Here is a 23,616-nt window from a genome sequence, read left to right as displayed (position 1 = left end):
ACCCATAAGTGATTATTATTTTGATTATTGTAGGAACATTGTGTGAAGAAAATCACTGCTCTTTTCCCTTCAATGCTTGTAAATATGTTTCATTCCCAGCATCCATATGTTCTGAACTAGGATTGTTATTTATGGTCTTGCAGCTCAGACAATCTTAAATCAAGTGAGCTCTATTCATTGTCCTTTGATTATGACTTTCTGGGGAGAGACAGGGTAGGCCATTAAGCCACAATTTCATTTGCACCACCCTATGTGCCCAGGAAGTTAATGCTAGAGTGAGAGCTTGACAGGTGTAACAGAGTAGAGAATCAGGCCTTCTCACTTTCTGTCACTTAGCAGGGGAAGCAAAATGCTTTTAATTACTTGCTTTTTGACTTACCTTGCTTGGATTGTAATTGGTTTCACTTAATAAAGGGGCTGCTTCATGACTCTCTGACTTGGACAGGTCAAACAATGTTAAAACAGTGGATTTAATTCACTACTCTGAATTTGTATTTATTTATTTTACAGAAGTGACTTCTGGACCCATTGAGTAGCATAAAATGCTCTGACAGCAAGAACTCAAGACCTATAATGGTACCAGCTGTAAGGGCTAAACACTGATAAACATAGCATATTGTCCAAACCAAACATTTTTAGTCTCAGGTCTGAGCAGAAGTAAATATGTCAAAAGCCTTTGGCAGGTTTGGTGCCAAGTGCCCCATTCACACAGTGGTAATTTTTAACATGGTTTAAAGTTGACTACAGCCATACCATGTTCTAACTCTGTTTGGCTGGCCAGGTTGCACATTAGAACAAATGATTCTAAATATGTTCAAGCCCTGGCTGCCATCTAGTAAAGGTGGTATCTTCCATAAAAAAAAAAAAATAATATCACAGAGGAATGGAATGAACTCATTCAGCTGAAGCTTGGTGTAACCAACTAAAGAGAGGTCACACTTTTTATCGTTTTAGACCATAAAAGACAGTAATAATATATTGCTCAACTTTTGACATTTTTGCAAATTTACACTTTAATCGGCTTTATATCATTTTGATAATGAAATCCCGCATCTTCCTGCACAGAATGGACAAGCACTCCTGGTATTCTCAAGAAAACATCTGAAGTAAATGATATTAAAATTTAGGGCCCAGATCATCAGCTGTGAGTGAATAGCACACAGAACATCTTAGGAGTGTATGTGTGTAGTGGGTCAAGTGTGTAAAACTGGCGTTGAACCATGTTTGTACTCCCCAGGTCCTGAGCTGACTGTGCAATAGTCTGGTCTTCCAGCCTCAATTAGATTGTCCTTAAGGCTGCCCTAAATTTCAGAGCTCTTTGAGGGGAGCTACTTTTGCTTTATAGCACAGAAGAATCCTCATACACGGGGTTGATCAACCTGTGGCTGGCTACCCCATTTTTAGGGCCAATTTGTGCTAGTAGTGGAGTGGGAAGCAGCCTGAATGCAGTGGAAAATCTAAAAGTTTAAAACCTGCCTGCTTTTAACAGACTGCAGAGTATTTTTCATACATTAAGGATTTTTACTCAGCACATCATTAACTGATATTACATTATTTACACCAAAATTAGTACTCTCAAGACTCTTTTATACTTACAGCAGATATTACAAAGATATCACTTGTTCTAGCAGTATCCCCATTTTAAGTATCAGGAGTGTCACTCCAACTGGTAATATCCGGAAAACCAGCATGAACTATTTAAGTGCACCCACTGTAATAGGAGTAAAAATCAATCCAGTTCTCATAGCAATACGTCCTCGTGTGGTTTATATATAAATTTAGCTTTACAATGTGTTGACTAAAGGCCAGATTCTCTCCTTGGATACTTTTCAAGGGAGCACCTGGAGAACCCAGGAGGCAACATTTTCTGTGATTATTTGAACCTGAAATCTGGCACTGTTAACAACAACAAATATTTATTCACCTTTAAAGAAATGCAATATGTATTAGTCTGTATCAGATCCTGACATACCCATTGCAATAAAGGTCTGGGTTTAATTCTGACCTAGGAGTACAAACACAAGCTCCGCCACCATCATTGCTATGTAGAAAAGTACATGTTTTAGAAAGTGATGAAACATACACTCAGATGTTTCACATGAAAATACATCATCACCTCTGGGGTCTCAGTCAACTTTTTCGTAACCATTTCCATGCTTCCATCAAATGTCAATGTTTGACATCTTTGATGGAGAAGGTCACAAACTTCCCAGAATGAGTACACAAATGCAATAAACCAGGGATGTGAGAAGTCAGATTTGACATTTGTTGTATAGCTTGAACTATAACTTAAGACCACCTCAGTTCTTTAATGTACTTTATCTTCTTATTTTCTCACTGGCAAGTAGTCCTCCTTTCTGGAAGCACTTACATCACTGCCTGTAGCATAGATGATGATGAGATGTGATACTAAAACATTAAAAAAAAAAAAAAAGGCACCACCAGTCCATATCAAGCTCAGAAACAAAAATGCAGAAGAAAACTACCAGGCTCAGAGCATTTCTTCCAACCTGGATTTTACAACCCTAGATCTCAGTTTTACCTTCTCCTCAGCTGCTACAGGAAATGCATAAACACACACATCCCAATAGAAGGCTTAAAAAAATAATAGAGGGGGGCAATTATATATTAAAAAATGAGAGAGAGAACTATTTTATTGCACCAGGTTCTCATTTGACTTCAGAATGATTGAATTTCTGAACACCTGATTTATGAGCAGGAGGTACTGCCCCCAGCCAAAATCATTTTTAGTATTAAAAGAAAAAAAAGAAGGGAAAAAAAGAAGTCTCCTGAAATTCAAGTCAGATTTAATATCAGACATAGCACATGAGTACTGGGTGTGCTCCCCGCCCCCCGTGGCTTGAAATGGTTCCCATCATATACAGGGTTTACAGTTTTGTTCAATGGCTTTCAGCACCCCCCCCCCCCACTATAAAAACTGTTCCAATGCTACTGACATAGCAGCAGCCATATACAAGTGCTTTCCCATAAAGCATGAAGACAGCACTAGCCAATGAACTGGTAGCCATGGGTGTGAACTTAGAGGTACAAACAAGGGGATCCGAGCTGGGAAAGAAGCTGACTGGGCCTCACAGCTCTGGATGTCTGAGCCAGTTGAAACCGATTGCCAAACAACTATAATGTCATTGCCAGGGAAGAGAGATAGGTAAGAGAGGAATATCACATTTAGAAATATATTAGCTGTCAAATTATCCGTCTCTGTCATAGTAAGGATTAGGACATCTTGACTGTGAATGGATTTGGGGTAGAGGTGGAACTCACAGCACTGATTTGGATGTATATCTATTATCTATATTGAGGACGTATGTTTCTGATTTATGTAAGCAAATGGCATACTAACACCTTAAGACTGGCTAGGCTGCTACCATTCTGAAAACGAACTGCTGAAGTTCAGAGCCTTGTAACAAGCAGTGTGAATACAAAACACTTTTGCTCAGATGCTACTGCGGAGATGGGGGAGAACGATGCCCTCTGCTTCTTGCATCTGAGCTTTCTAGGAATCATCATTGTTAGCATTTTAATAACCTAGTTTGGTAACAACAAAGGATGATATCTTAGGTTCACAAGGTAAAAAGAAAAAAGGAATCAGACTTTTCATATTCATTAAATTCTTTGACATTTAATTCTTAACAGGAGAGTTTCAACAATGACAAGGATCATAAAGGAACAATTTGCTGCTGTATGTTACCATTGATATTTCAGCATGAATTGAAATTGCACTATTCAGCGATGAAAAGAGCAACTACTTGTAACAAAGAGCACCATGGAAACTGGAATATCATTTACCAACATAGGCTGTTCTATTATAGGAATTTAAAATGAGAAAAATGGTAACACAAGTGCCTTGAGGGACATTAATTAGTTAGCACTTTTAAAAAATAAGAGGGGTTTTAAAGAAAATTAAAGGAAGACATCTTAACAGTATTGTACTGCAACAAATGGGCTTATCTAGCATGTAAATAACTCTCCCCCAAGAGAGGAAGGAAATGAGAGCTTGCTAGATATATTGCAGCAAACTTACTATGTGCACTGCATGCTTTATGCAGCACCTTGAAATAGGTACTGTAAGAAATGATCGAGTTCTCACACAGCACACCAAAGCCAGAAAATTCCAAGTGTGGTCTGAAATATGCTCACGCACATATGGTATGATATGCTGCACATTGACTGGAGATCCCTGAAATGGGACTTGAGATTCATCTTTGAATTTCCTTGCTTTGACTTCTTTGTGTATACTTAACATCAGTTAAATATAACAGGCTAAATTCTGCTCTGTTAAACCTGTACAGCTCCACTTTTCAACTGGAGTTGCAGGGGTGTAATAGAGAGTAGACATGCCCATATTTTAAAGACAGGAGAAAGAGGTAGACATGCCAAATCACTAGTCACTTTTTAAAGTCTTGGCCATACTGTCAATAAAAGCCAAATGTGACCTACAGTACTTCTAAACAAGAGTTACAATCTTTTGGGGATTGTCCACTGGTTAACCCGTGTCTATGGCAAAACTTGGTCCTGCTAGTGAAGGCAGGGGGCTGGACTCGATGTCCTTTCAGGGTCCCTTCCAGTTCTATGAGATAGGTATATCTCCATTTTTTTTTAAATAAAATGATCCACAGCTCTTTCACACCAAAACTTAAAAGAAAACAAAAAAAGAGTAACTCCTCTTTAAGATCTACTATATGTCATGCTATTCTGCCTCAGAACTAGCATAGATGAACACCAAAAATAAAAACCAAGCCTCTCAAAAATGTGCAAATATTTGTGAAGCCAACATACGAAGGAGTACACAAACATAGCACACATTCTAGTGCTCCATAACAAAACAGCTCTTACTCAAATAGACTTCAGGAAGCAAGAGTTGCACATTTCGACCTATTGGAGGGAATGAGGAAAATGTTAAGCAGATGGAAAAGGATAAACTTGGGCTTTGAACCTGCAAGCAATTCAAGTAATTGGAGTAAGTGCAGAGCAGATTGCAGAACTGGGGCCTTGGTGAGGAAAAGTGTTCCCACAGACCAAGGGCCATTCAGTCCAGTATCTTGTCTCCAACAGTGGCAAATACAGAAGCTTCAGAAGATGGTTTAAGAAACTCTGTTGTAGGCAGTTACAGGACAACTGCTCTTAGAGAAAAATTCCTTCTAGTTCTCAGTAGATAGACATTAGCTTAAGCCCTTGAAGCATGAGGATTTATACCCCTTCCAAAATATAAACAAAATATATTTACTGTGATGACTCCGGATATTGTTCATATCCATATGAATATCTAATCCTTTTTAGAATTGTGCTGATATATTGACCTCAGTGATATATCATGTAGCAATGAGATCCATGGGCTATTTGTGTGTTGCAAAACTATTTGTTTTCTATCACTTTTATCACTGTCACTATTCAATTTTACACAGTAGCTCTTTGTTCTCGTATCTTGACACAGTGTAAATAAAATCACCTTGTCTCCTTTCTGTATACCATTCCTTATTTTATATCTTTTTATTGTCTCTCCTCCCATTTGCCTCATCTCTAAGATAAGGAAATCCCAGTCAACAGTTCAAGCTCTATTCATATAAGAGTTTTACATGCCCTAATTATTCTCATTGCCTACCTCTGAACACCCTCTAATTCCCACCCCATCGCTGCCTTTTTTTTAGTATGTCCTTTTCAAGATAGAAGTATTAAAAGTAGTTCTGATTACTCTAAGAGATGAGTTAGATACTATTATAATGCACTCAAAAAATAATGACATGATAAAGATGCAAGTAATAGTAGTACTTGACCCAAAAGTCCCATAAGTTAATGAGAATCGATACAATAGATCACAGCAGCAAAACTTGCAAATCCTATATTTATTTAGGTATTTTTGTAAATGCAGATTATTCACTCTACAGCTCTTCTGGAGCTGTTAAGATCTTATATTAATCCGCTTAATTCACAGTTCATGGACACAGACTGTAATTTAAGGTAATGACTTTCAGTGATAAAAGTCTTATGTAATGTTAGTTAACAAAAGCCCTTTGTTTAAAGTTCCTCTATCATTGTACCTTTCTTTAAGATTCCAAAATATTGAAGTCCAAACTACCAATGTATCAGTCAAACTGTGAACAAAGAGCTTAAAAAATGTCAGTATACAATGCATATGTATATCTGAAAGCAGTATCTACTAATTCAAATTACATTTGTTTTTATATGACTACAATGTAACTTAAAAATAACTTAGCTATTGATGAAAGTAGAGTGAATAATGAAGGCATCTGTTATATATTTCATTTGGAAAAAAAGGTGAAATTATTTGATCAAGTTATTCAGCTAGTTTACTGCTGACCCAGGTAAAATATGTACTCCTTTTCTTCTATATGTGCAGGAGGTTCTCCCTCACATGCAACCAGTAGGAAAGAATTCCTACACAACACACTGTGATGCACTAAAACTCGGATTCAACTAACACACCAACCTTCCCCTACCTAGCTATCAACATACTACCATCAGAAGCAAGCATTAGCCAGGAGATAGGGATGTTTTCAATGGATCCTGGTCTAAACAGCAACAAGGTGCTTCCCCAAGCAAGGTTCCCTAGTTCTCTGTGTGGAAAAAGCATGCACTAGATCTACCTAGCATCATGCTGAATTTGATGGGTAGATCATTTTGGGTTTCACATTGAGATATTAATTTTATTTAAAGCTAAAGCATGAACCAACTCCGTATACTTCTGTGAATCACTGCAAATCAAAGCCCCTGCACAGGTTTGCTAAGAATGGAAACTAGGGTGACCAGATGTCCCAATTTTATAGGCTCAGTCACGATTTTGGGTTTTCTTTCTTATATAGGTTCCTATTACCCCCAATTCCCGTCCCGATTTTTCACATTTGCTGTCTGGTCACCCTAGGGAAACACAAACATTAATGTGAGAGAAAAGAAAAACTACCTTTTTCAGAGGGGGCTGTTGCAAACTGAAGGTCTGATCTAATGCCACTGAAGTAACTGGAAAATACTCCCATTGCCTTCAGTGGATATTGGAGCGTGCCCTTTGAATGGAAGTTATGCAAATATATATTCTATAAAACAGTTCATAAATATTTGCATTTTATTATAAATAACTTGCCTGGTTCTTAGTTCAGAATGTGATCAGACACAACTGGCAATCAGATGTACACATCTGGAGTTCTTTAATATTAATATCATATTTGTTGTAGCTGCTCCACTCCACAGAAAACCATGTTGTATGGTTCGAAAGGGAGCCACATCTTGCAGTCCTTACTCAGGCAAAACTCCCACTGATTTGACTGCTTATATTACACATTTTTGAACCCATCTTAGTTTAAGTGAATTCAGTGCTTTGAAAGGTACCAAATTGATAGAGCCTTTTGGTCAAGCCACATGCTCTATGAGAGATACACAGGACAGGAATGGAGCAGGGTATAAAACACTATAAAGTATACAGAAGGCTCCAGAGGATTTCTACAGCATCCAAGATACAAGCCATTCATCTAAGATCCACTTAACACATTTGCTGAAAGAATTTAGCTCCCAGTATTTACATGAGAGTTCACAATGGCCATGGTTCTCTCATATAAAAAAAAATTCTCACAGTTCTGGAGCTCTAACTTTCCACCTGTCCTGCAGGAGATTTCTAGTTTTTCAGTGTAAATCCCAGTAAGAAACTCTGACTTCCTATAAAAAAAGACGCTATCTTCTTGCTTGACTGGTAACAGTAAAGCTTGAGGATTGTAAAAGACAATCCTCAGTGAAAGACAAAACTGTTAAAATATACAAACATCATCAACTTGTCAAGGGACTTCAGATGTCAAAGAAGCATGAATGGGAGAGATGCAAGTATATGAAAACCTAGAAAGTTTCACTATTACACATGAAGTAAAATAAAGCTGAGATTGAAATCTTGACAAATACCCAGGTGGATTATGGGTAAAAGCTTTTTACTTCTCTTAGCAAGGTGGATGTATTGTAACTATGCTTCAAATAAATAAACAAAAGAAAAGCAAACACACCACATACTCAGCAGATTAGCACATCAGTAGATGAAGCACTAGGGCTTGACACAAAGTAACCGGATGCATAGTGATGCACTACAACACAATGCAAACAAAACATGAAATATAGAGATAAGCCAGAACTGTTAGCCCCTGACAATTCCACAATAAATACAAACAACATCTCTGAGCCACTAAATCGCATAAACTGTAAAATTCTATAACCACAAACCTCAGTGTAAACTTTTTCCCCCTCAAGTGGTCCCTTTACTTCCAAACCTGGAGTGATTTTGGTCCCTACCTTTGGAGAAACTCAGAAGTTGTGGAGATGGAGGGTTGGGAAAACTGAGTTTCCTTTATTGAGTTTTTAATAATAGTGTCCCTTCAGGGGGAAGGAGCTTGGGGCTTTATGGATTTGGCAGGGGGAAAAGCCTCCCAACACAGTGGATGCTAAGTCTTACCTCTCAGAACTTCGTGGATGGGCACCTGACTCATGTGGACCTGTTGGCCTTATTTTCCACCAGTAGCATGGCACATGCTGGAATTATGCAGTGATTGTCTTCAAACATTATAAAGCCCCAATGGAACTGTCATATTGAAATCAGAATGGTGTGCAAGGGACAATGCACTTCCCCCTTTCTTGTGGGCAGGGTGGATCATCCCAGAAAATAGCCATCGATTCCTGGTTCTCCATCATTATCCTGACCAGAAACAGTAGTTTGGTACCTCATTACAGTGCATGCTTCTGCTTGACAACTTGTAGCACTAGCCAACCAGTAGGGACATGCCTTTCTCAGCTAATGGAAATTACATTTCTAAACTTCCATGCATTGTTCTGCAAATGTATCCCTAAATGAACTGCCCTGACCGGATTAGAGTTACTTGCACTTATAATTTTGAAATCTTTACATGGTTTAAATTGTTTTCAGAATCTGCTTCAGGATTTATGTGGCTCCCAGGAAGGTCAATCATTCCCAGATCCAGCTTATGCCCTTTACCCTCAGCAGATGAAGATGATATCTAAACAGAGATAGATATCAAGAATTGGTTCCCATCTTAACCACATCTTAACAAAGAGATAGTTCTCACAGCCTGCCTCCTCTCCCACTGTGATTATACAGATCACTTTCCAGCTCATTCACAATCTCTTAACATCCTTGTGGCAATTACAGTAATTGCCTTTGTGGAAAAGTAATATTGAAGAAGACTTTTTAGCAGCTTCTAATGCAATAACTGTTGCATCCTCCTTGAAAAAGAGTTAATCACACACTCTGCTCTTCCCACCATAACCATTCCATCTTTTGTCTCCTCCTGCTCCCCTCTACAAGCTTTTCTGGTGCCTGGTCCACTTCACCTCTTCTTCCCCTGCACACGTTTCCTCACTTCTTGCTTCCCTTCTGCCACCAGACATGTTGCCCAACCATCTGATCCTCTTCTTTCCTTGCTTCTGTTGTCATAATATCTGGCAGCCTCATTCCTTTCTTCCCTGTATATTCCTCACCAACGATAGCTGGCAGCTCATTTCCTCTGCTCCTCCTCCTCTTGTGTAGCAGCAACTATGTAGGACAATTCCTTCTCTTTAATCCAGATGCTTTTACAAGCATCCACATTCTGCTTTCCAATGAAAACCTTAGAATCCCATAGAAGAATTTGGAAACAAGGACAGCCAACATCATGTGACCAGCCATCTCTGTGTAAACCACCACCAAATACTCCATGGGTCATCAGTGGCTGACAGCCTGTAGCCTGGGAGTCACTAATGTAGACAAGAGTACCTGTAACAAGGTGGCTTGCCCCTTGAAGTCTGAGGCTCATTAACCCTGATTACAGAATGAGCCACATCTGTGGGAGAGAGAGAGAGCAAGGTGATTATCCTATAAAGAGCAGCAGGAAGTTGCAATGAAGGGGAGAGGAGTTGAGGCAGAATGAGGAAAGGCTCTGTCAGGCATAACCCTGAGACCAGGGGAGTTGTCTCAGGCAGAGGGGCCTGGGGCAGACCTTGACTAAGCAGAGGAGAAATTCCAAGTTCCCTTGTAGGAAAGCCTGAAAAGAGGAGGAAGAGAAACCTTGTGTTGTGAGGACCATGCATGGACTTTGGTATTCTGAGTTTTATGTGCAATTTATGTTATATTAATAAATCTAGTCCTCAAGGAGGGGTATTTTTGACCAAGAAAAAACCCTGGGCATTCCAAGAGGGGAAACTGATGCAGGCTGCCTACAGTGTGACCCTTGGTCATGAGGGAGCAAAAGGGAAGTGGCTGGGCCTGGTTACTGTACCCTACAGAAATAAAAACACATATCTTGGCTTATGCCAATACAATATCATGGCCTTCTCCATAGCAATTCATTTGTCCCTTTCTCCTGTTCTTTTCCCCCAGTTACATTTGCCCTACCCCTCTGTTTTGTTAGACAACCGACAGCCTTTGTTATTTCTTTATTACCCCTTTAAAACATCTGCATTGCTTTCCTAAAATGTGCAAACTCATAAGTCCAACAAGCTGACATGACTTATGATCGGCTCCTCCATCAGTCAGTTAGTAGAGAGTGAAAAAGTAATAACCATTCTGGAACTTCGCTTTTTATTAGGATACACATATCTACAGATGTAAATACATGACAGCAACACTGATAAAAGCAACCCTGAGCCTATCACATTTATTTTTGATATCCATTCATACTCCCTTTGTTCCTCCTTGTGTGTTCACACACGGTAGGGCCTGATGTTAACTCTAATTCTACAGAAATAATAGTTTTAACTATAAAATAATAGTTGTAGCAAAGAAGTCAGCTAAGGTTTTGTTTGTTAGGTCTTCAAAGCCCAAGGATCCAATCCTACAGTCTTTACTAATGTTTCAATGGAACTATTGTGTGTGGATGGATTTCTCACACAAAGGTTGTGACATTTTGCCCTATTATAATTGTAGAAGCAACCTTATCATTTCTATTTGATAGTGAATTGGTGCATTTAACCTATTTCACTGTAATTTTATGAGGCATGCCTGTTGTTCTAATCAATGTTAAACCATATCTCCGCAACATTTATAGCAGCCACAGATTAGATCAGCCTCGATCGGACTGGTATGCACATGCATTGATTGGCATATCAGCTAAGTCTTTGTCACAAATAGCTCTTACTGGCAGCCAATCTACTAAACAGAGCATCACACTTCTGTAATTTTTACATTAAAATAGAGACACAATGGAGTGGATATAGTAGACAGAAGGTCAGAAAGTCATCTGATTTTAAAGTACTAGTGGGTTGTCTTCTCAGAAAACCAATTCAGAAGTCAGACAGGTTTTCGGAAAACAGCCTCCAGTGGCAGAGATTACTAATTCCTGAAGATGCAACTAGAGATAATTTCTATTTCCCATGGCATGGGAAATGATTCTCTGCACAGGCATGTTTCCCAACCAGCTGTAAAAATGACTTGGAAAACTGACACAAACCGGAGGAAAAAAGAAAAGCCATGCAGAAGCCATTAACCATCACAGATGTTACAGTTTGAACTAATAATTATTGAGCTGATCAGTTTCTAAATGTGCAGTATTTAAATATACACACAAAAGGACAAATCCTGGAAAGCAGTGCACAGACCCAGCAGCTGGGGTTTTTCATGGGGGTAAGGAAGAAGAATCATCCTTCACCGAACTGCAGCCTGTACTGTGGCCCTGAGGCTGCAGTAGCCTTTATGCTGCCTGCACTCTACTCGAGGGGAGAAATGACAGGGGCATTCATATAGTGATTCATTGTCCCTGCTCTCTCCTTGCATATAGCCTTCAGATGGACTCATATCACTATCATGTGTGTATGTCACAATAGCTGAGGTAGAGAAATTGCTTTCCAAACCGGAAAAATATTTTTTGTACGCATGTTCTGGGCTCACAGGAGCTGAGCTGCATGACACAAACGGTGCTCCCCAAATTCTGCCTCTGACCTCTCCCAAACTGGCAACAGCTTAATGCAGTGGGCTCTGCTACAGCCACAGAGCAGAGAGCAAGATTTATCCTTTATAGGGTTAATATCAAGGATTCACATTAAACAGATACAAGCAAAGGAATCCAGAATTAGAGGGCTGAATTTGCATCCTTAATTTATCATGTTGTAGATAATAGGTATCATAGCTCACATTATGCCAGGCCACAAAGTGTTCTGAGAACCCAAGTCAGCTGCAATGGGCAAACGTGCGTAGCGAGGGGATTAAGATGACCAGGCAGCCCAACTCTGAATTTACTGAAAGGCATTTTTAACGGTGGACAATTGACTCAACAGAATGGAACAGATACTCTCATCAGAAAATTATTCAACTGCCTAGATGAGCATGGAACCTGAGAAATATTCCACCGATATATATTCAAGCCAGGGGGCCGATAGCTCAGCCAGGACAGATAAAATAAAGCCTCAAAGTATGGTTCAATTCAAGTCCCTTTCTGCTGAGCTGCTTTATTAATACAAAAAGGATCCTAAACAAGAACAAAGCAACTCAGAACACAAGGCCATCCCAGCTTTCAGCCTTTTCTGCTCTTTCCTTTAGGTAGCTTCCACTTGCAGCTGCCCTGTTTCCCCACCTCAGATCACCCATGTGATAGGCAGGGATGTCAAAGGTTCTCCTTAGAACTCCTCACATGCAGAGCTGTATGGAGCACCTTCATTCCTTGTCACAATTCATGCTTATGGCCCGCAAACTGTGAAACAAAATCACTGTAGTTTTTCAGCTGCTTTTTTTAAAAAATGGCCCGAAGTCTTGACTAGCCTGCATTTTAAACAGTCAGGCCATTTGGTCCAAAAATGAAAGTATTTTGCAGCTTCAGAAGCTGTGAAAAGCACCTGAAATGAGTCAGGATTTTTTTTTTATTGCACACTCAATTTTCAAAGAGCTGAACAGATTTTTTTTCCCCACAAAAATTGTATTTAAAAAGAAATCCATCTAGGAAAGGCAAAGTTTCAGAAAGGAATTTATAGGTAATTTAGGAAGACCTAAAAATAGGTGGCTATAATGCAAATGCAATCATAATTTTAGCTGTATGGGGCCAGCCAACACTCTCAGCAAACGTGCAAAGGAACAGGAAAGTTCATTTTAGCAAGACAGATTCTCACACTGGCAAACCAACTCTCCCACCTCAAGCAATCATGATACACACTTAGTCCATGACTGAATTACATGCGTCATTTAGTTGTATGCATTTTCAGAGGCTTCATCAGGAGCAAACCAACGTTTACTTTCTAGGCAGGAAATTCCACCTGTTAAATTAAACTGCTTTGTTCACCATGATCAGCAGATTCTCTTACTAGTTAATGAGTTACAGCTACATGAAGATTTGATTGTGAAACCATTACTTCAACTTTCCAGACTGTTCATGGATTAGATAGCAGACAACAGCAGACCACCCCTTCAACTTCTATCTCTGTTAGGAGTAAATGAGGTAGAGGTCCTACCTCTGGATATCATCTGGAGTCAGAAAGGCAGGAAGTACCTGAACAACAATTTAATCTCTCTGTCGGTTCAGAGCTTTTGGTGCAGCTTAGCTCAGTACAGTATATGATTATTATGTGTCATTTTCAGCACAGAAGTGCCCCTTTAATGAAGCTATAAGCAATTAGTTATGCAGCAGACTATGGATCTGATCCAAAGCCCACTGAAGTAAATTGGAAACTTTCCAAGTACTTCAATGGGCATTAAATCAGGAGCAGTGTCTCAAACTTCTGCAGAAGTTGATGGGAATTTAAGGTCCTGATCACCTTGCAGGATTTATTCTAGGGCTCTACGTGAAATTTTAGAAATAATATAATTTTGAGAAAAACATGATTTAGAAATACTTGTTTTTAAAAATATATACAATGATTCTGAGATAAATAATAAAGATTCAAAACCAAAAATATCACAAGACACAAAAAAGATTACTGAGGAAAAATGAAGGAAAATACAAAATTGCCCTTCAATTTTTACTTGAGGGTAGCTGGACACCTTATAAATTCACACCAGCAAATGGGCTTTGTAAAGCATTTGAAAGATTAATATATGTCACCTTTGATTACCTCATGATAAAATATTACAATATAATCCTATAATTTCTGCACCACTTATTTGGCACTTTGGCTGTACATGAACAAATTGACTTGGAGCCAAATATATCTTTTATGCATATCTGAAGCAGACTAATGCAAGAAGGATTTTGATCCCAAGGTACAGTAACTGTGTCCCTTTAGGAAGGATATATTAATCTGGGTACAAGCTTTCAAATAGAGGGGGGAAAACAGAGCTGCCTAACTTCGGTTTGAAAATAGTTCTGCTGCATTTTACTGGAAAAGAAAATTGCATCCATTTCAGCCAGCCCCACAGTCCGATGACCCGAACCTGCAAAGATTCTCACATGTGGCTATATGGACTCTGAGTCACGCAACTTACATCGTTGTAGGATCAGGGCCTTAAAGTGCATAAAGGAGGAGCCATCTCCTTGTGAATAAACTGGGTAAAGTATTTGAACACAACATTTCAAAATCCAGATTTTTCAAACCTAGAAGTAGCAGCTAGTTTATAAATATAATGCTTTGTACTACTATTCATTTTTCATCAAAGAACTTTACAAACATTAATGCTTTAAGAGATTGAGTCGATGGGCTTCAAATCAGGCTCTAAACCTTTTAAAACCCACATAAAGTAAGATATTATCCCCATTTCACAGATCTGTAAACTGAGGAACAAAGAGCTTAAAGCCAACATTTTTAAATTGAAAAACTCCATTTTAGGTACCTCATTTTCACAGATGCTGTGCATGAATAACTCACATTGAAGTCAGTGGGAATTGTGGGTGCTCAATGTAACCCAGACTTACACAGTGTTGTTTATCTCTCTCACACTTGTCGTTATGTCACAGAGAGAGGTTAATGGATCTGCTACAGCTTTGCAATAACAGAGCTGCATTTTCTAGTTCAAGTACTAGAGACTCATACTTTTAGATCCAGAACTTCTGAGTTTGAACCCTGCTGCCAACAAACCACCAAGGGTGTTGAATTGTTGGTGACAGCATGATTAAAGTTATTGACTTACATTGACATTTTGGTGCATCACATTGTGCCACGTCAAAGATTAAAAGGCCACAGACCACCCATATGTTGTAATTTCACACACACATGTTTAAGGCCTCTCTTGTTTCATTCACCTGTGTCCATATCATAGTCAGACATTTTTGAAAAATTTCCAGGACAGGGTGTCCCCTTTCAGTTTTCATTGATGCTAGGTGTGACATTCAAGTGTTAATTAATATAAATTGGACACAGACAATATATTAATTGACCATGACACTCAAATTATTTAAACCCAATACAAAACCAAGATTATACAAAGCATTTTGGTACCCTGCTTTTCCAAAATGACTGATGATATCAAGCCTTGGTAACTTGCTATAAGTCTACTGCTTCTTGGCTCTTTAGAAAAGAAGGAATAAATGAAGTGAAAAGAACACTGGAAAAGTCTAATAGACATACTGACTAATCTCAGACCCCAAGGTCATAGCAAAGCAATTCATTTCTTGGCTTTTCCGCAGCACAAGACATGATTTATCAATCTGAGAGCAGGCTTACAAACACTATACATCTCAATAATACATTCTTTGCACTGTGTAACTTTTTAAACAATGATAGATTGCCTGTGTTGAACCAATGTTATATTACAAACAGAAACAGAATATTTGCAAGAAAATGACCCTTTAAAAAAAGAATTATGCCAAATATAGTTAATCACAATGGCTAATTGTGCCATTTTAGAGTATAGATGTTTCCTAATATATATGTTTCCAGGGATTTTACCAACTTCAGGTATCACATATTGTTAGACATCAGGACACTAAACAAATGTCTTCTTTTCCTCATCATTTGATGCTACTAATATTGGAGACCATTACAGTAGATTCGTTTTTAAAATATAATAATTATAACAATGGTAACAACAACCACTTATATTTCCAGAGAGAAAGGATGGTTTTGTTGTTAAAACTAGACTGTGACTCAGAAGATCTGGATTTAATTTTCAGCTCCACCACAGACTTCCTGTTTGACCTTGAGCAAGTCGTTAATGACTCTGAGTCAGCTTCTCATCTGTAAAATGGGAATAATATTTTCTTCTGTCTTTACTATTTATACTCTAATCTTGCACTGTGATCAGTGCAGGCTCAGCAGTCCACTTATATACATAACATGCAGGATTGGGGCTTTACACTATCAACAATTCTGAACAGGGACCATCTCCTACTATCTGTTTGTGCAGCACCTGATACAGTGGGGATCTGATCTTGATTGGGCCCTCAAGGCACGACTCTAATGCAAATACATACTGATAATTTCTATAACATCTTTCATCCCAAGGGCTCCTAAACGTTCTTTACAAACTAGGGTCCTGATCTTGAAATCTGATCTATGCTGAAGAGTGGTAATGAAGGAATGAATATCTGTAGTTAAGATCTTGGCCAAAGATTATGAGGAGGTACAAGTTAGCACAACGCACAGAATAAACCTAAAGACCAGATGAGCCTGAAGGTTCAATGTGCTCAATTTCCAGTCCTCTAAATTTACTTCCTGATACTGCTTCCTCTGTCATTTTTAAAGTAACAAGCTTGCTTCCTTTCAGAGTACCGGTTGTTAGTTCATTAACTGGTTTTTCAGTCCTGACAAGGCCTGATCCTTATCATGTATGAAAAATGAAGAGATCACAGCTGCAGATGGCATGGTTGCATGATGTAATTTTTAACAAAGTTTTACTTTTAGGGTTATTCAAATATTTTTATCTTGAATAATAATCCTTATTGACCCAGCACATATACGTGGAAGTTAATTTTACACTGCAGAAAAAGAATGGATTTCACTGCAATTTCAAATATTCTTGGTTAACAAAATTATTTCAAGTTATTAAAAAAAATGCATAGTTAATGAGTTGAACACTGTGACCTCAGAGTCTGCATGAAGCTATCATTAACCTCCATGTTTCTTCAGGTCCCATCAGTATACTGGGGGCTTTGCTCTTTACACTTGTACTTACTACAATTAAAGAATGAAACTCCAGGCTTGAGAAAAAGGTAATTAACAGAGTTTCAGTAGGAAATAAAAAACACACCTACCCTTAAATCTTTAAATTGTGACATATTAATGCACTTTTCAAAGCAAAATTAGGGGGTATATATCATGTCTGAAGTGGGACTCAGTCCTCCTCTATCCCAAGGCCAATAGTATTTTCAGTTTTAAAAAGTAAAAAAAAAGATTATCACTCATTTTCTTTCGGTTTCTTTTCTCTTCCACTGTGTCTTCTATAACTTCAAGTATCTCTCCCTCCCGCCATTCGGTATCTGTGTATTGTCTATCACTTCTGTCTATCTAGGTTTTTACACCAACTTGGTATCTGAATGCCTCAGGCTCAGAGGATTTAACCTGTTTAAGGTCCTGATCCTGCAATTTGTTGCCTGAGTGCAGACGGCTGCGCCTATGCACAAATTCCTCCTGACTTTAAGGGGGTTTGTGTGGGTGCAGTGGGCCTAACCGAACACAATCAATTGCAGACTGTCTCCTACACACACTGTTCCCAGCTGGTAGAGAGTTGTGGGGTGGCACTTTTTGGAGTATTTTTGTAATTATTACATACAATTTTCTAATATATTTGATACACCCCAATAATGTTTCTGGTCCTATACATGACACAGAAGACAAGGTAATCTATGCCCTGAAGAGTTTATAATCTAGAAGACAATCAAGCAGCTGTCTGCATCTCCCTGTGTTCTTTAGCATGGACTCTAAAGTATTGGTCCCTTCCACTCACTTCATAATGCAGATGTGGAGAGGGATTCAGAGGATGAGCCAGTGAAAAGGGCACTATGCACCAAATGTGGGCATTTGACAGCTTTGTTGCAAGGACTGTAGGTGCTCTAACATCTCCCTATGATGTAATTAGTTATATTCTCCACATAACAGTTTAGGCACATTTTGTTGCCGGTTGGCAGAAGGCTGGTTGACACTGTTTGACAATCAGCTGATCATTCACCCAAGTACCAGCTGCCAGTTATTTTATATGCTGTGCCACACCTAGAAAAGTACAACTGTGACTGATTCTGAAGCAAACATTTACCTTGGCACATCACAACACTGAAGGAATCACTGCAAACTCCCTTGTTCCTGGAGTAATTTGCATCTACTGCCATTTACAAATATATTACAAATTACACACCTGGAGGAGTTACAAATGTTAACCTGCTCAAGGCAACATCCCTAGTTTTTGTTTAAATCCCACCGTGTAATACCACTCCAACACTGCCATACTATGTGTGATCTTTAACATAACACTGACAGAAAGGATTCTAAGCAATGTCAGCATCACAGCTCGAAGAATTTATAAATAACAACATGGCCTGATAAATGCCTGTCACCAGCTGCTGTTTAGGGGCCTGAGACTCAGTGCTCATTGAAGTCAATGGAAACACTTCCATTATTTCAGTGGTTGTTGAGTAATATTAATATTAGTCAAAGCAATCTTCAAAAGCTTTTTTTTTTTTGGGGGGGGGGGGGGTTGGCCACAATAGCCAGGCAATGGTATCTTTCTACTCTAGCTCTGGAGAAATTTCAGATGCAGAATTCCTTTCAGCATGCTTAACAGCAAGCAGCATCTTTACAATACTGCCTTCATGTAGCAATCGAATAAAAAAAAAATCATCTTTTTCTTATGTACTTCCATATTCATGTGGAGAATGTGCCCTCAGATGCACCGTAAACACAGGGCACCTTCCTTTATCTCTCATGCAAACAGCACCCTGAATAGGAAGAGTGATAGATAAACTGACGCTTCAGCAGCTTTGTAGCATGGAGGAAGCAACCCAACACATGTAAAGCTGAGCCCCTTTTTCTGAAACTATCTTTTAATGGAACACATCAAATCAGCTGGACTATCAGAGTTCTGAAACAATACATATCTCCACAATTCTTTGGTCTGCTCCAGCTGTGCAAAGCAGACACAATACCAGTTTAACCAGCTCTCTAAAGATTCTCCATACCTAAGGGGAATCCCTGACTGGATGTTCCTATGAGGAAGGGGGTGTACCTGAGCCACCTTTATGCTCCCCTCTTCCCAAGTGGAACTAAGTAGATCTCAGAGGCAGATAAGGATCTAGCCCACTATATGTATATTCTGTGGGATGTAATATTATTTTTATTTGTACTTTTAAAGAAAGAATAGTGTCCCTTATGTTCTAACCAGCAGAGGGGCAATATGCTGAGAAATGTATAGTACCTGATCTCTCATTCATTTAACTCAATGGCAAAAAACTTGTGCTGACCTAATCAGAAGCAGGACAGTCGCAAAATTATCCATAACAAAAATAATTAGTAACATTGCTTAATTACAATATATTCTTCAGTGTGCAAGTTCTCAAAGAGATTTAACTATGTGGAAAGTTGTGTGCACATGTGCATTTGTAAAATAACACCTCATATATATTGATAATAGCCATATAACTTACAGAGCTGGGAGAGGAATGCTGTCTTAATACAAACCCTTGACTACCTCACCTGCACTCTGCCCACTAATCCATCTCCCCAGGACTTACTGCAGCATTCCAGACACTTGAACATAAGCAATAAGACTAATAACAAATAAACAAAACAAAAAAACTGCTAGAAAAATGTTCTTTTCCCCCACCAAAAGAAATGTAGACGTCTCTCCTTTTTTCTCACAAGATTATACTGTTCTGATGCATATGTGTGTGTGTTGTATGTATATACACACACATGTGCACTTACAGCCCAGAAGAGTCCATTTTACCATCTTTACATAGCTTTACCCAGGCTTTCACAGTTCAGAAGCCAAATGACTTATTTTCAGAATCTAGCCATTTTTTCTTTAAGGAGCATATTCATTTGTAATTATTAGGGGCAGACAACCAATAAGAATCAAAAGGAAATTCATAAAGTTTTTTTACAGGAGACCAGAGCTACAAGCTCATATTGGTTGTGAAAGACTGACACACGCTTATGTTGCTCGTTGTGTTACTCTGCGGATAACATTTACAGAGATAACCCTACAAGTCTCAGATCCTGGGTCTACAAACTCAGGCTTGTGGGGCTCAGACAACAGCGCTAAAAACAGCTGTGTAAAAATTGCGGCTCAAGCTGGAGGCTGAAGCCCACCTCCCTCCCTAGTCTTCTGAGCCGAGCTCCAACCCAAGCCCAAATGTCTTCACAGCTTTTTGTAGTGTCATAGCATGAGTCCCACAAGCCCAAATCTGTAGACGTGAGCTTTCCGACTCACTGAAGTGGGTTGCCACTTGCTCTGTAGATGTACCCTGTGTGACTAAATCAAGTTATTCTTTTGCTTAACTGTAGAATTAGCTGTTTAGATCACTATTTAAACAATAGAAAAATTGCCACATAATATAGCATTCAGATACATTATTGGGCCTGATTCTCCCCAGCAGGACACAAGTAACTTGCACTGAATGAAACCATTGGGAGTTATTCGTATCCTGAAGGTGAGATTCAGAACTCTGGAGATCTACTTACTCTTCTGCTTTCTCTGCATATGAAAGCAGAATGCACAATAAGGTCACCAAAGGCCAGAAAGAACAAATCTTCAAGCAACAGCAGTTCAAATAGATACCAGATCTGCTGGAAAAAGCAACCTGACCAGCATGCAGAGTTTCCAGGGATCACTGCTTTTTCTACAGCATTTTAGTGTTATGATCATTTTAAAAATGAAAAGGGGAAAATAAGGTACCTACTTCTCAGGATTTTCCACTTCTTCAGTAACAAAATTGAGGTAAAACCTAGAAAATGAGAGAAAAATTATTACAAAACTTTAGTGCATTTTCATCCTAGATTAATTTTCCAATAGTCATGTAGATGTTCTTAAGTCAATAAACAGACCTGTCCATTATCACAGTTTCTTTACAGAGCTACCTTTGCAATTATACCAAGGGAGGAAATCACACCTACTTATGCTTCTGTCTTCCTTCCATTTTGGAAGAAAAGTTGGCTTGCTAGTTATCAAATAGATCAGGACACCAGTCAAAACCCTATGCAATGCCAATGTGGAATGACATTGCACTTAGGGTTTTTTCTCAAGCTCACATACTGAAAAAAAAATTGGCCAAAAATCCCCCTCAAGCCACACAAATCTCAGTCTTAGGCCCTAGCCTTAAGCTTGCATTTGACAGAATGTCTTGTAAACGTTATATCAGTGACCTTAACCAGACCTTTGGAGCAACCAGAATACAAGCAACTTCAAAATAATCCATCTTAGATTTTAGCCAATACTGGAAGTTGTAGTTAGTGTCATGTATATAGCCAGTGACCAAGGTCATTAATCCTGCAAGCCAAGCCATGACACTGACCTCTGCGTGATCAATGAGGCCGTTGCACTCCAGTATAAGAGCCGACAGAGCTGTGCATCTGCATACATAAGGCTATGCAGCAGGCATAGTCCTACACACTGAGCAGTAGTGAGTCTCAAACTTCTTGAGTAATTGTTCCCTAACTTGCAAGTGCACAGAGTAAAAAAGGGAGGGGGGAGTAAGGTAAGGATGTTGGTTTATGCCTAATACGGCATTTAGCTACGTGCTCATCTCTTAAATCTCATTCCAGCTACTAGACAGAAATAATTTGGTGGCCAGGCAGCAGTCCTCTCAGTAATGTAAGATTGTGTTTCTGTACATTCTTTGTCCTGCTTCTCACTTTTCACCCACCACTTATATACACAATACTCTGCTCCTATCTAAAAGGTATAAAGATAATATTTTTAAAACCTATTTTACAGCCTCAAGGGTGAGTAATGTCCAAACAAGGGGTTTTCAAAGTAGCAATAAAACAAAAATGATCATTAAGGGAAGTATTTTAAGCCAGAGTCCATTTCACAGGTAAATGAGAGAGAGAAGGGGTGGGTGGGAGAGAGAGATTTCATATAATCAGGAAGATTTCTTTCAGTTTTCAGAATACCAGCTCTATTTTCTGAACCTGTGGATTCTGTAGGGTGCCCCCCACACAATTGAATGTGTTTTGTTCGGTAATTCACTGTGCATATTTGTAATGCCATTGTACAAAAGGGGAGTTACAGGCTGGCAGAGAATTCAAATATCTGACTCAACCCATTGCCATCCCTCCCACCTCCAAAAAAACCCAAACCCTTATCATTCATGCCTCGTCCTTTGTATAAGGCAAAGTGTTTTAGTGCCTGTGAGCAGTGTGTAAAAGGGAAAAAAGGCTTTCAAACAGTTAACTCAAAATAAACCCTGTCTGTGCATTGCAGTACTTTTTAAACTCCAGCTGCACAGTATATCGACATTGCACAATGTGGAACACCTAAAGGGCATGAATAAATTATAAGGAAGAAGCTAAAACCACCAACCTGTTTCCAGCCTACAATAGTGTCATTAGTGACAAGGAGAGAGAGAACTTGGAGCAAGATACTTTGAGCCAGATTCTGATACCGTAGCTCATGCTGAATAGTACTTTAGTCCCACTGAAATGGTGTAAGATGCTAGTCAACAAGTGCAAAGTGGTTTTATATCACTACTTTGTGGCCTAGCTAAAGTTATTAATATACCCTTCCAAGCACTCAGTTTTTACTAGCCTTTTGGGCTACATTTTCATAAAGTAGAGAGCAAGGTCTACGTGAAATACAATTCCTCTTGCAAATTGTTTAATTGCCTGTATAAAACAGTATTTGTGCATGCAATTACCCATATATTTAACAAAGGGAATGTTTTTTCCTGTTTGCTTTTAATTAAAATAGATTATGAGAATTAAAGTATATTCCTCCTTGTTCACCTCAGTTCTATCCTGAGGTCAAAAATGTAAATCAATAGTTATTTTGAGACAGAGTCGTCCATGCTTGCTCACCTTACTCTGCAAAAATACTCTCTTTCCTTGATGGGACTACCCACGGAGTAACTACTGAACATAAGTAAAACCAGCAAAATCTGTCCCTTAATACATTAAAACAAGATATACATGAGATGGTTGAATTCAGTATCCTGACAAAAAGGAGAGCAGCAGAATACGGACCCTGGACTTCAGAAAAGCAGACTTTGGCTCCCTCAGGGAACTGATGGGCAGGATCCCCTGAGAGGCTAATATGAGGGGGAAAGGAGTCCAGAAGAGCTGACTGTATTTTAAAGAAGCCTTACTGAGAGAACAGGAACAAACCATCCCGAAGTGCGGAAAGAATAGCAAATATGACAGGCGACCAGATTGGCTTACAGAGAAATCTTTGGTGAGCTTAAACACAAAAAGGAACTTACAAGAAGTGGAAACTAGGACAGATGACTAGGGAGGAGTATAAAAATATTGCTTGAGCATGCAGGGGTGTAATCAGGAAAGCCAAAGTACAATTGGAGATGCAGCTAGCAAGGGATGTGAAGGGTAACAAGAACGGTTTCTACAGGTATGTTTGCAACAAGAAGGTGGTCAGGGAAAATGTGGGACCCTTACTGAATGGGGGAGGCAACACAGTGACAGATGATGTGGAAAAAGCTGAAGTACTCAATGCTTTTTTTGCCTTGGTCTTCACAGACAAGGTCAGCTCCTAGACTGCTGCACTGGACAGCACAGTATGGGGAGGAGATGAGCAGACCTCAGTGGGGAAAGAAAAGG

At 39.1% G+C, this 23,616-nt stretch overlaps 1 protein-coding gene across 1 annotated transcript in view; it reads right to left on the bottom strand.

Annotated features, from left to right (window-relative positions):
* Nucleotides 1-23,616, bottom strand: part of SLC7A11 (solute carrier family 7 member 11) — a 71,959-nt gene that overhangs the window by 20,853 nt on the left and 27,490 nt on the right. Inside the window, exon 6 of the mRNA XM_054030808.1 lies at nt 20,748-20,792. Within this exon, the coding sequence (XP_053886783.1) occupies nt 20,748-20,792 (45 nt within the window). The remainder of the gene's footprint in view (nt 1-20,747; nt 20,793-23,616) is intronic.

The sequence above is a fragment of the Malaclemys terrapin genome, chromosome 5, assembly GCF_027887155.1.
Source record: "Malaclemys terrapin pileata isolate rMalTer1 chromosome 5, rMalTer1.hap1, whole genome shotgun sequence".
Taxonomy (NCBI): domain Eukaryota; kingdom Metazoa; phylum Chordata; order Testudines; family Emydidae; genus Malaclemys; species Malaclemys terrapin.
This window is presented reverse-complemented; position numbering and strand designations above follow the sequence as displayed.